The 13,806-nt window shown below is 41.1% G+C and overlaps 1 protein-coding gene across 1 annotated transcript; it reads right to left on the bottom strand.

Moving 5' to 3' along the window:
- Positions 1 to 11,063: 11,063 nt before the first annotated feature.
- Positions 11,064 to 11,810, bottom strand: LOC127095691 (uncharacterized). Its single transcript, XM_051034345.1, has one exon. It carries the CDS (start codon positions 11,808 to 11,810, stop codon positions 11,064 to 11,066), a length of 747 nt encoding a protein of 248 aa, XP_050890302.1.
- Between the last annotated feature and the right edge of the window lie 1,996 nt (positions 11,811 to 13,806).

Below are 13,806 nucleotides of genomic sequence, written 5' to 3' on the forward strand. Positions count from 1 at the left end.
TGTAGGAATGCGAATGATTTTTATTTTGTTGAAATTCCCATTTTGTGGGAGTGTTATGCATGAGTATGTTGATGACTGGTATGATTATTTCTTGGTGAATTTTCCTATTTGGTAGGGAGATTATGTATGTAATTGATGTACATGGCGTATGTGATGTATGCGAGTATGCAAATGGGTAATTGGGATATGCCCCGGTTAAGACGTTTTTGCTTCGAGGAATGATGCCAGTAATGGACTTTTGTTATTGGGGTGATCTAATAAAGATCAAGATTTGATGCCCCATTAGGTGATTTTGGAAAATATTTGGGTTGCTCCAAGCCACTGAAGGGTTCAGCCTTCTCAACATGCGATACTCCATCCATGATTTATTAATGTTTCTGCTGGAAATGCAATGGAGCCTTGCCTTGGTTTGGCTATACCATGAGTACATTTATGAGAGGCATGAATTAGTAGTTGAAAGGAACATAAGTATCTGCAAACAATCCTACACCTCAATGAAAAACAAGAATGAACTTGGAGACTAAAGGATTCGTCTGTTTACTGTTTCAAAAGCAATTTTACCACTTTATTCAAACATGTGTTTTATTTTCTCCAATAGTTTAAAAAAGTGATGTTTATAAAAAATAAAGGTGCTTTGCAAACAAACAGATAAAATAAAAAAATGATTTGGGCACACTTTTGTTGAGAAAATTTCTCTTTTATTGCTTTGACCCTTAAATGGGCGATTGTACATAAAGATGCAATTCCTTAATGAGGTAATTGTTGTGCATAGAAACAACATGACAATGAAAATTGAGTTCTTATTGAGTTTCTACACTGTTATGATCTTTATGTCTTTGATAGTCCAAGCACCCTGCTTCTGAAAAGTGAGGTAGATTGATTCTTTGTCTTCGAGGGATATTTTAGACACCTGAAAGTACAGCTCTTCGCCTTGGAATTAATCCCTAACTTTTTCCTGGACCGCCCTTTCGGGTTTTCGATCCACCAGGATACCCATTTTTTCCTGAATTGCCCTTTCGGGTTTTCAATTCAGCGGGTCAATTCTTTTATTTTTATCCCTAATTTTTGCCTGGATCACCCTTTCGGGTTTTCGATCCACCGGGATAGCCATTTTTGCCTAAATTGCCCTTTTAGATTTTCGATTTAGCGGCTTTTATTATTCCACTTTTTTTAGGCGAAGTATTTTTTAACAACATCGGTATTGGTGGGAAGCGACAACTCATCACCGTCCATAGTTTCTAGGATTAGAGTGCCTCCGGAAAAGGCTCTAACCACCACAAATGGACCTTCATAATTTGGTGTCCATTTCCCTCTGGAGTCCTTGTGAATGGGCAAGATTTTCTTTAGCACCAACTCCCCTTCTTGAAACACCCTGGGACGAACTTTCTTGTCGAATGCCTTTTTAAGGCGTCTCTGATAAAGTTGACCGTGGCTTAACACTTTCAAGCGCTTCTCCTCAATAAGGTTGAGCTCGTCGTACCTTGATTGAACCCATTCTGCCTCGTCTAGCTTAGCCTCCATCAAGAATCTCATTGAGGGGATCTCCACTTCTATAGGGAGAACTGATTCCATACCGTATACCAAGGAATAAGGGGTTTCCCCTATTGAAGTTCGTACAGACGTGCGATAGCCATGTAACGCAAAAGGTAACATCTCATGCCAATCCTTGTATGTGACAACCATCTTTTGGATGATTTTCTTGATATTTTTATTCGCAGCTTCAACAGCCCCATTCATCTTAGGTCTATAGGGTGATGAGTTGTGATGCTCGATCTTGAACGTTGTGCATAATTCCTCCATGGTCTTGTTGTTGAGATTTGACCCATTATCGGTGATGATTTTGTTGGGGATCCCATATCGACATATGATGTTATTTTTTAAGAAACGGGCGACTACGTGCTTTGTGACATTCGCATAAGATGCGGCTTCCACCCATTTGGTAAAGTAATCTATGGCCACTAAGACAAATTTGTGTCCATTTGATGCTTTGGGTTCTATCATTCCAATCATGTCGATGCCCCACAAAGAGAAAGGCCAAGGTGATGTTATGACATTCAACGGGGTAGGCGGTACATGTATTTTGTCAGCATAGATTTGGCATTTGTGGCATGCTCTGGTGTAATGATAACATTCGTCTTCCATCGTTAACTAGTAATAACCTTCCCTTAGGATTTTCTTTGCCATGGCATGCCCATTGGCGTGCGTACCGAAAGACCCTTCGTGTATGTCCCTCATAAGCTGATCAGCTTCGTGTTTGTCCACACACCTCAACAAAACCATGTCGTAGTTTTGCTTGTACAATACCTCTCCATTCAAGAGGAACTTTGATGCCAACCTCCGGAGGGTCCTTTTGTCAAGGCTGGAAGCCTCTGTCGGATATTCTCGCTTCTCCAGATACTGTTTGATATCAAAGAACCAGGGTTTACCATCTGGCTCTTCTGCTGTCATCAGGCAATGAGCAGGTTTGTCAAAACGCCTAATTTCAATGTGAGGTTGATGGTTGGGCCATATTAATTTGTACACAGAGGCCAAAGTCGCTAAGGCATCTGCCATCTGATTCTCTTCTCGAGGAATATGAGAGAAAGTGATTTCGTCGAATTTTGGGAGTAGCTTTAGCACGTAATCCCGGTATGGAATTAGGTTAGCATGTCTTGTTTCCCAATCACCTCTAATCTAATGTATGACTAGAGCGGAGTCCCCGAATACTTCTAGTACCTTGATCTTCAACTTAATAGCTTCTTCCAACCCTAATATGCAAGCTTCATACTCGGCCATGTTATTTGTGCAGGTAAAACAGAGCTTTGCGGTGAATGGTAGATGGGAATTCTTGGGAGACATCAACACTGCCCCAATTCCATGGCCTATTGCATTTGAGGCACCATCAAACATGAGTGTCCAACCTGCTCTTGGCTCAAGACTTTCCTCTAGTTCGAAGTCCTCAACATCCTTAACAGCCATGATGTTCTCATCTCGGAAGTTGAACTTCAAAGATTGGTAATCCTCCAGTGGTTGGTGAGCAAGATGGTCTGCTAATATGCTTCCTTTGACCGCCTTTTACGCAACATATTGGATATCGTATTCTGACAACAACATCTGCCACCGAGCAATTCTACCAGTGAGAGTTGGTTTCTCGAATATGTACTTGATGAGATCCATTTTAGATACCAACCAAGTCGTGTGAGTTAGCATGTACTGCCTGAGACGCTTAGCGGCCCATGTGAGTGCACAACAAGTCTTCTCGAGTAGTGAATATTTGGTCTCGCATTCATTAAACTTTTTGCTCAGATAATATATGGCATGCTCTTTTCTACGAGTCTCATCTTGTTGTCCCAATATACAACCCATGGACTCGTCGAGCATGGTTAAATACATGATGAGAGGTCTCCCTTCTGCAGAGGGCATCAGAATCGGTGGCTCTTGCAAATATTCTTTGATTTTATTGAAGGTTATTTGGCATTCGTCGTTGCACTCCACACCTTGATTCTTCCTCAAAAGCTTGAATATTGGTTTACATGTTGTAGTAAGGTGAGAGATAAACGTGACGATGTAATTTAGTCTCCCCAAGAAACCAGAACCTCCTTTTCAATCCTCGGTGCAGGCATGTTTTGAAAGGCTCAAACCTTGTCAGGATCTACTTCAATTCCTTTTTGGCTTACAATAAAGCCTAAAAGCTTCCCAGATCGAACCCCAAATGTGCATTTGTTAGGATTAAGTCTCAACCTAAACTTCCTCAAATGAGCAAACAGTTTCCCCATGTTAGTGATATGTTCTTCTTCTGTCTGGGATTTAGCAATCATGTCATCGACATACACCTCAATCTCTTCATGAATCATGTTGTGAAAGAGAGTCACCATGGCACGTTGATATGTTGCCCCAACGTTCTTTAATACAAACGGCATTACTTTGTAACAAAAGGTGCCCCAAGGGGTAATGAACGTGGTCTTCTCCATGTCCTCGGGATCCATTTTAATTTGGTTGTATCCAGAGAAGCCATCCATAAAGGAAAACATGGAGAACTGAGTTGTGTTATCCACCAATACATCAATGTGAGGTAATGGGAAGTCGTCTTTGGGACTGGCTCTGTTTAAGTCTCGGTAGTCTACGCACATGCGGACTTTTCCATCTTTCTTCGATACTGGTACAATGTTGGCAACCCATTGTAGGTACTTGGCGACTTCCAGGAAACCAGCGTCAAACTGCTTTCTTACCTCTTCTCTGATCTTGAGAGCCATATCTGGTCGAGTCCTTCTTAGCTTTTGTTTGACAGCGGAGCATTCTTCTTTAAGGGGAAGCTTGTGGGTCACGATATCAGTATCTAATCCGAGCATGTCTTGGTATGACCAAGCAAACACGTCGTCATATTCGTGGATGAGCTCTATCAATCTTGTCTTCCCTGTATCTTGAAGTGCAGCGCCTACCCTCACTTCTCTCTTATCTTCTTTTGTTCCCATATTGATAACTTCAACGTCTTCCTGGTGTGGTTGAATGACCTTCTCTTCTTGTCTAAGTAATCTGGCCAACTCTTCAGGGAGTTTGCAATCTTCCCCCACTTCGTCTTCAGCTTGGTAGATTGGACAATCAAAATCATATTGGACCTTAGCAGTGTCGTTATCAATGGTCTCGGTGGTGTTTCTGCATGTTATGATTTATGCAGTTTATTTAGAAAGTGTGTGCATAAATATTGATGCCATTTTTGTAAATAAATAAAAAACGAAAGGAAAGGAACAAAAATTTGGATGCAAATTGTCATTTCATTGATAAAAACTCTTGAAAAAGATAAAGGAGGCCCTACAACACGCCACTGTGCCTTGGGCAGAGCACATGGTTTTGTCTAAAATAATAAAATTACTTTTGAAATATTTGGGGAACTTCCACAGCCTTCCAGTTTATCAGTTCTTCATTAGGTGCGGCTTGTCGCATCCAGCTAGACACCCCCTCTCCGCGATCTTCTTCACTGATCATCGCCACCTGTTTGCCAAAGATGTGGCCAACGCTGGTGAACGTTTTCTCTACAGAAGGAATCTGTTCTTTGTCCTGTTGGTTATCGGCTTTGTTTGATGACAGGTCATACCCCATGCCAAACTTGTCTCGTTTCTCTTTCACTTCCACCACTTTGCCCCAGTCTTGAGCATTTTCACTTTCCATAACAGCCTTAGCTCCTTGCCACGAGGCCATGGATGATCCTGATTTTGGGGTCTCCAATGTCTGTTGGATGGCCATCATATTTACCACTTCCAAGGATTGGAATGGTGTCTCAATTATCTTGCCATCCACCTCGATATACCAGAAAGATGTCAAGTGGCTAACCAAGATATCCTCTTCCCCTCCAATCACAATCATCTTGTCATTTGTAATGAATTTTAGCTTTTGATGCAGAGTGGAGGTGACAGCGCCTGCGAAGTGAATCCAGGGTCTCCCAAGTAGGCAACTATAACCGAGATGTATGTTCATGACCTGGAACGTGATATTGAAAATAGTTGGACCTATCTTGGTTGGTAAGTTAACCTCTCCTATCACTGCTCTCCTTGATCCTCAAATGTCTTTACGATTAGGGTGATGGGCTTCATACTTATCCCTTCCATTGGCAGCTTTATCAAAGTTGTCTTCGGCATGACATTCAGGGAGGAACCTGTGTCCACTAATACCCTTGATAGTATAGTGTCTATGCATTTCAAGGAGATATGTAGGGCTTTGTTATGGTTCTTTCCCTCGATCGGCAGTTCATCATCACTAAAACCCAAAAAATTCCCAATGGTCACACAAGCTATCACATCGTCAAACTGTTCTATCGTTATGTCTTTCGTGATATGAGCGGCGCTCAATACTTTCAACAACGAATTCCTGTGTGCTTCTGAGTTGAGCAATAAAGATAACATGCAGATTTTTGAAGGTGTTTAATTCAGTTGGTCCACCACCTTATAGTCGCTCTTCTTGATTATCCTCAGAACTTCCTCAGCCTCTTCACGAGTGACTACAGCTTTAGGAGACACGTGCATGTCTTGCATTTCTTGATTAGGGACGGGGATCTGGACAACAGCTTCCTTCCCTTTAGCCCTTGCAGAAGTATCAACAGTTCTTGGCGCGAACACTCGACCACTACGTGTGATTCCTGTCAGCCCCACAATTGAAGTGACATTTGGTTCGTTGATCATCAAAGGTCGGTCTTCCCGCCCCTGCTTAAAAGCTCTGGGCTGATATATCCACGGGACTGCCTTCTCATCTTTATATGCGAACAGTGCTGGAAACTCTATCACCATTGGGCTTATAGGTATTTCCACAATAACCTCATCATAAGGGATGTCCACCATGGCTATCTCTTCCTGGAGCTTGCTATTGACACGACAATTTATCTGTAACTCGCCTCGATCCAACAATTGTTGTATAAAATTCCTTAACTTTTTATTGTTCTCTTCAGCAACTAGCTCCTCCGGGATTAGACCACTCTTCAGCAATTGTGCTCTTATCCTGGTGATAGGGGTTTGAATCTCTTCAACCTTACGGATCAATTTGCCTTGATTACTCTCCTCAATGGCACTGACGGAAGCATCCTTATGCGTTGGCATATGATTGGTGTTCACCTTCGGGCGTCTCGGAGTGAATGAGATGGCCTTTGCTTCGATCAAGTCTTGTACCCGATTTTGAAATGCAAAACAATTCTCCAAGGTATGACCAGGTGCTCCCATGTGAAACTCACAATGGGCGTTAGCATCGTATCCGGGTGGATATGGAAAAATAGCCGGTTTTAACTCCCTCAATGTCAGAAGGCCCTCCTTTTGCATATATGGGAATATTTGGCTATAAGGTACTAGTAGAGGATTAAGTTGCCTTCTGAAGGAGAATTGCGGTCCAAAACGCAGCGGAAATTAAAATTTCTCCTTTAGAGATCCTTACGAATGGTCATGATCAGTGATAGAATATTTACCTCTTGTGATGATCGAAACCTTTGGTGCAGATCTCTTGTGACGATCAAAACCTTTGATGCAGATCCACGAAGCGATCACGAACGTTGAACGATGACAACGTCTCTACTCAGTCCACACGAACAGGTTCCTTCAATCTCAGTGCTAGCTGGTACGAATGAAGGCTTTGAGTGAGAGAGAGAGAGAGAGAGAGAGAGAGAGAGAGAGAGAGAGAGAGAGAGAGAGAGAGAGAGAGAGAGAGAGAGAAAACGAAAATAATGCAACCGCTATTTTATGCTTCTGCACAAGGGTTCTATTTATAGAACCACTTGTGTGGGCTTCAAGCTAAAAAGCCCACTTAAGTGTATTTTGGCCCATATCTTGTAATATGCCCAAAATCACTTAAGCCCATGGTACCTTACCATATTTCGTATTCTACTCAAGTACACCGTACCTTACGATGTTCTATAATTCACTTAAGGGCACCGTACCTTACGGTATTCCTTAGTTACTCTATCTCTCATCAATCCGTCCTTTGTGTGTGACCCTGTAGGTTTTCGTGACGTTGGCAATTATATTAAATCACGCATTTAACATAATAAACAGTGAGCGGTATCTAGCAACACATCACTGCTACCCAAGACACGAAAATGTCATGTGATCTGACAAAACCTCCTGTGATAATAATTATGTGTATAATTACCCTTTTGCCCTTATGTCTATATTGAACACAAGGTATAGACCGTGTCACCCTTGTCCAGTTCAATATTGGGCCCATAGACATTTATCCTGTTACGCAGGATTGGCAAATTCCATCTAGGACACTCATGTCCCTCAGCATGCTTCGTGGAGTACCCATCAACTGTCTTTATGGTTATCCAGTTACGGACAACGTTGGATCAGCAATAAAGCACTCGACTCTACATCTAGGACCCATAGTGGTTTCAGGTCGAAGAGTGGTATACACTATTATCACCATGAGAATAGCTTATGACACTTTGCATAACTTTCTATATAGTATTCTCATAGCGGGTCAATCCGGTATAAATATTACTCTTAATATTCATACCTATGTTTAAGACTCGATAACTCTTTATCCATGATCCATGAGATGTGATCATCAGTCTACAAACATAATAGTCTTAATGCTTTAATGTTATCCCACTTTACACTAAAGCTCGACTACGGATACTTTAAGAACAATTTCCTTATGTTTAATGTGTTCTCATGATTAAGTCACACTTAATACATTAAACGGACTATCTATTCTAGGGACTTTATTAATCAACCATAATAAAGAAAATGCCTTTTATTATTAATAAATAATTCGATACAAGTACCAAAAAGTATTGGCCTCTAGGGCTTACACCAACACCTTCTTGGAGGTCTTGGCTTGAATTGCCTTGGTGGCGCGGTGTTTTGCTGATGATGATGTTGCTGATGTTGTGGTTGATACACCTGTTGTTGCTGCATTGGCTGTTGATACGGTGTGGGTACCACAACGACGACTTGGCCATATGAAGCCTGTTGCTTCCCCTTATAGCTTCTGGATATAGCGTCCATTTCACCTTCTCTTTTCTTTGGGAAGCCTCTAGAATACTTTTTCGGTGCGCTAGGGGCTGCCACAAATCCTGGAATCTTTCCATCCCTCAACCCTTTCTCTATGAGATCTCCAATTGTGACTAGATGTGCAAAGTCGGACGCTGCACTACTCACTAATCTATCAAAGAATGGGTCCTTCAAGGTGTCTACAAATATTCCAGTCATTTCTTTTTCAGACAATGGTGGCTCTACCTGAGCAACCAACTCTCTCCACCGCTGGGCGTATTCTTTAAATGACTCGTTTTCTTTCATGGACATCCCTTGTAACTGCATTCGGTCGGGTGCCATATCTAAGTTATATTTGTACTGACGGAGAAATGTGTCAGCCAAATCCTCCCAGCTTTAAATCCGCCCCTGCTCTAAACTCATGTACCATCTCAGAGATGCTCCACTTAGCCTATCTTGGAAATAGTGTACAAGTAGTTTGTCATTTTCGGTATGAGCAACCATTTTCCTGAAGTACATTACCAGGTGACTTCTTGGGCAAGTCTGTCCTTTGTATTTCTCGAAATCATGAGTTTTAAATTTAGTCGAGATGACTAAATTTGATACCAAACGTATGTTCATGGCAGAAGCGCCGAAGATATTATTCCCCTCTATAGCTTTGATCTTCTTTTCCAGGGTACGAAGCCTATCTGCAGTAGGATCTGGAAGTATCTTAGGCCTCGGTTGATCAGGCACATAAAAAGCATCGTACTGGTCATCTCCAATTTCGGATCCATGATGAGTAGACGTATCAGAAGGTTCTGCACGATCCCCATCTCCTTTGCCTCCTACCGGTATCTGAACCAATCTCTTCTTGGTGGGGACGTAACTCTCATCTTGGGGGTTCAAACCTGGTGTGCCATCATTTTTTTGCCCTAGCTTATTTCTCCTCAATCCTCTCTCTTTGAGCAATTGCGAGCATTGTCTCCAACAGTTGATCCATTTTCTCTTGGATCGTATTGATGTCTGTCCTCACGGTAATTTGGTTAGCCTTAACTTGCTCTAATGTCATCTTGTAGTTGCTTCGCGTCTCGTATCGGTGTTGATTAGTCAGTGTGGCTGGATAAAGGGTAAAAAGGTTGGGTAAGTTTTTTTTGAATTTTCATGAAGTGTGATGCGTAATGAAGATGCGAATGTTATGCATATTTTATTTTCAGGGAATCGTTTGAGTTCCATTAATTGTTAGTATTGTTAGTGATTCGAAGAAACAAGAAATACTTAGAATAGCAATAATGGAGTAATTTTTAAACGTCATTCATTCAAGTACATAACATAGGGGTCCAAAAAAAAGGCCATAATTCAAAATACATTTGTTTAAAGGAACAAAATATAAGATATAAGAAAATTAAACTGCAGGCTTTCTGGCTTGAAGCTCTTCTAGTTCTTCCTTGAATCTCTTCAGCAACCCTCTACAGAGCAGAATGAAACTGATTATGGCTGGAGGAATGCTATCTTCCTTCAATTCTTCAATTGCGTCTCTTAACTTCCATGGTAATTCTTTAGCCACCCAATTACAGAACCCCACTAGCCCATCGAGCTTTGCACGGAACTTATCCCTATCTCCTTGTAAGAAGTCTATGGTCTTCTTAAAGGATTCATAATCTTCAATCACATAGTCTCGCTCCTTCAACCATACGGAGCTGTCTTGGTGTAATGAGTCTAGCTGGTTCTTCCAATAGCTGGTCGACTCTTTTGCGTCTCTTACTTCTCGACACTTTTCCTCCCATATCATGGGCGAAACCCTAGAAGCTTCGGTGGCTATATTCTTGATTCAGCGCTCCTGATCTACTTCAGCCTTTGCATGACGGACAAAATTGGTGAGTTCTTTTATCTGAGCCCCAAGTGTATCTTTTATTGTCTTGTTTTCCTTTGTGGCTAGATGCCACCAATGCTCGTTGTCTTGACATTATTTCTGAGCTCGTCGTAGTTGACCTTTAAGAGTATCTAGACAACAATCAACTTGTTCTAATCCCACTTTGATCTTTTTCCTCTTATGCTCCTCTTTTTGTTGAATTTTTCCACATGTGTCTGAAGTTGTGCATCCTTTCTCTCAAGCTCCCATTTCATGGTGTTTTTCTCATTGATGGTTTGTTGGAGTTTTATCTACAACTCTTCATTCTCTTTTTCTAACTTTGCCATGGTGGTCTTGAGTTCCTCCACTTCTTCAATAGGGACATGGGTGAGCTTAGGTTCAGGAAGAGGTACAGGTGTCCGAATGACAAATGGCATTTTGATCATCTCCACCCTTTCTTTTACCCAATGAAAATATGGTTCTTTTGTAATCCCATTTGCTCTCCCCAAACCAACTTTCCCTTTTCGATTGACATTCTTCCAAGCCTCTTTGATTCGTTGGAACAAGCTAGGACTCTCAACCCCAAAGTCAAGTAACAAGAAAGCTTCCAAAGACCTCACCTCTAGAGGGCCTTCCATTGGGTAGCCAAGTTGTCTGAGTGATAGAACCGGGTTAGCATTCACACATCCTTGAGTTCCAATAAGTGGTAGATTAGGGAAATCCCTACAGCTGAATACGATGTCCATGTTGATGTATTCTTTGGAATACCAAGAAAGATCTTCGGATCAGAGTGATCCCAATCTCTGAGGCCAATTATCATCTGTCTGTTCAACCCAAGCACCTGTCTTTGGAAGATGTTCTAGGAACCACTGATATAATAAAGGAGCGCAACAAGCAATCATTCCTTTCTTCTTAGTGTACCTATGGCTCATGTAATAGTAAACATCAGCTAACAAAGTGGGTACTGGATTTCTAGTAAGGAAGACACAAATAGCAGCCATGTCTATGAAACCATCCATATTTGGGAACAAGACGATGTCATAGATGGCCAACGCAATAGCAGAGTAACAAGCGTCCCAACTTTCTGCTTTTAGTAGGGTATGAGCTCTTTCCAAGAGAAAACTTAGCGAAAATCCTTTGGTATATCCTTTGGTCTCTAGGTTATCCTCTGTTTCCTTTTCATCCATGTGAAGCGTGCTAGCAATGATCTCAAGGGGTAAAGATTCATCTATCCCTTCAAATAGTGGCTTGTTCTTCATAGGGATCCTAACAAGACGATCGAATTCTTCCAACGTTGGTGCTAGCTGGAAGTCTTGGAATGTGAAGCATCTTAAAGGTAGGTCATAGAATTGGGCCAAAGTGATTAAAGCTGTATAGTCTACTCGTTGGTTGAGGATGCTGAGCAGATTGCCATAATTCTTCCCAAAGTTGATTATGTATACCGGGTGCATCTGAGAGACCAAGTCACGTAAGCTCCTTAGATCGGGATCTTTGAACTTGAAAGAGTAAATGTTTCTTTTGCTTGATTCCATGTTTCTTGAATTCCTGCAACTCATGACACTCGGATTCCTTGGAAATAAAATAATATGAATGTTATGTTATGAATGATGTTATGCATTCCACAGGCAAGTCAACATATAGACCGTGAGAGTGGGTATTCTTGGTCACTAAACAAAACCCTTTTGGGAGGATGCTAAAGTTAAAAGGTTCCCAAAGTCATCAATCACTATTTAGGAAAGTTATTGTCATGATAAAAACTCATCCGCCAATAACATCCCAAACAGAGTCTCGTTTGGGTGAGGCCTTCGTATGGTCCCAAAGAGGAAGACTCCTAGTGGGTCCATACTACACGACTCTCGAGTCCAAGGTTCTAATAAGGTCCTCAGAGTCATAGATCGAGGTTGAGAATACTACTTGTAACACCTCAAAATTTGCCCTCCTCTCTTGGGACTAGCATTAACATATTACATATCATTTTTAGGTCATTAGGCATTGCATATTGCATATCATGTGGTTACATTGTGCAAGTCATCCTCTCAAGTCTTGATCAGAAGATGAGAAAGTCAAAGTGCAAGCCTAGGGGTTTATTGACTGATCATGGGCCATCTGAGGATTGGGCTGTGAATTAGGGTTTTATGGTTCTCAAAGGATATTGGTCTTCATCTTGATTGAAGTGATACATCATCATCATCATGGTTGGATGTCATCAGAAGATTGAAGAAGATTCCTGGAGATTAGGGTTTTGACCACTGGTCAACCCTAATCGGTTGCATTGGGCCAATCAGGGCTTAATCAGGAGATGGGGTTTGTGATGGTTATGGGGTTCATTATGTGATTATATGGAGATAATTGAGGCTAGGGTTTCACCCTTGAGCCATTTCAGTTGAAGATTGGAGCTTAACTTGATCTATGCATTGCCAATTTCATCTGTCAGTTGAGAAAGTCAACTGTGGTCAACTGTACATGATCTGATGAATTTGGAAGTGAAAATGAGTTGGATACACTTCATTCATGTTGGAACAAGTGTTATATGACTTTTCAAAGCTTAAAAATGAAGAAAATCAAGTCAGGACAAAAACTGCCAAAAATAGAAAGTGACTTGTAATTGAAGTTTCCAAAAATGGAAAGTTTTGACCTCAAGACCACGTGTCCAAGGAAGCTTCAAATGAAAAATTGTTCAACATGAAAGTTGTAGATCTTGCTCTCACCTTTCCAAAAAGTCCAAGAACTTGAAAATCCCATGTTTGGTTGGAAAATTAGGGCTCAGTGAATTTCAGAAATGACCCATAATCAGGAGGCCATAACTTCCACATGGTTTGTCCAAATTGGAAGTTCTTTATATGCACAAACTCCATTTGACATGTACTTTCATGGTGCATAATTGGATTTTCTCAAAAGTGGCCAATGCAAAAAGTCAAATTTCAACTGGACAGTTAAAATGGACCAAGGGCAAAATTGTCCAACTTGTGAAATAATTGGAATTTTTGAGTGGGGATTTTTGCTACACCTCATGAATGGCATTTAAAAGTTGTTGGAATCATCATTTCATGGCAAAGGCTCATGGTTTGGAATTTGACTTGAAAAATGAAATTGCAAAAATGGACAAAGTGGCATTACATGGTGAATTTCAAAATTACACATCCAATGAGAGTGGGACAAGTTGCAACAGCTCACACATGTCATTTAGAAAGTGTGTGAGCTGTCAAAGAGGTGGCAATGAGCTGGCTTGTGAAATTCCAATTTTGCCCCTAAGCTTGAAATTAACATTTCACTAACAAATGCAACATGGTTAATTAGCATGGTTAATCATGGTTTAAGCACACATATATAATCTTAATCTCATTCTAATCCTAACAGAAAATCATTTCACAAAAAACTAGATCTGAAAACTCTCCAATTCTCTCAATTCCCTCAAGAACACAAAACCTAAAAATTCATCAAACTTCTCCAAATCTTGATCAATCTTCGAAATTCCTTTTGCATCAATCCTCAATCATCATTTCCTTGGACTGTTTGTGGCTTTCATCA

Source organism: Lathyrus oleraceus, chromosome 6 (assembly GCF_024323335.1).
Source record: "Lathyrus oleraceus cultivar Zhongwan6 chromosome 6, CAAS_Psat_ZW6_1.0, whole genome shotgun sequence".
NCBI lineage: Eukaryota > Viridiplantae > Streptophyta > Magnoliopsida > Fabales > Fabaceae > Lathyrus > Lathyrus oleraceus.

What these genes read in the sequence shown, in the direction of transcription:
- LOC127095691 (XM_051034345.1), bottom strand. Translation starts at nt 11,810, where the DNA reads ATGGAATCAAGCAAAAGAAACATTTACTCTTTCAAGTTCAAAGATCCC.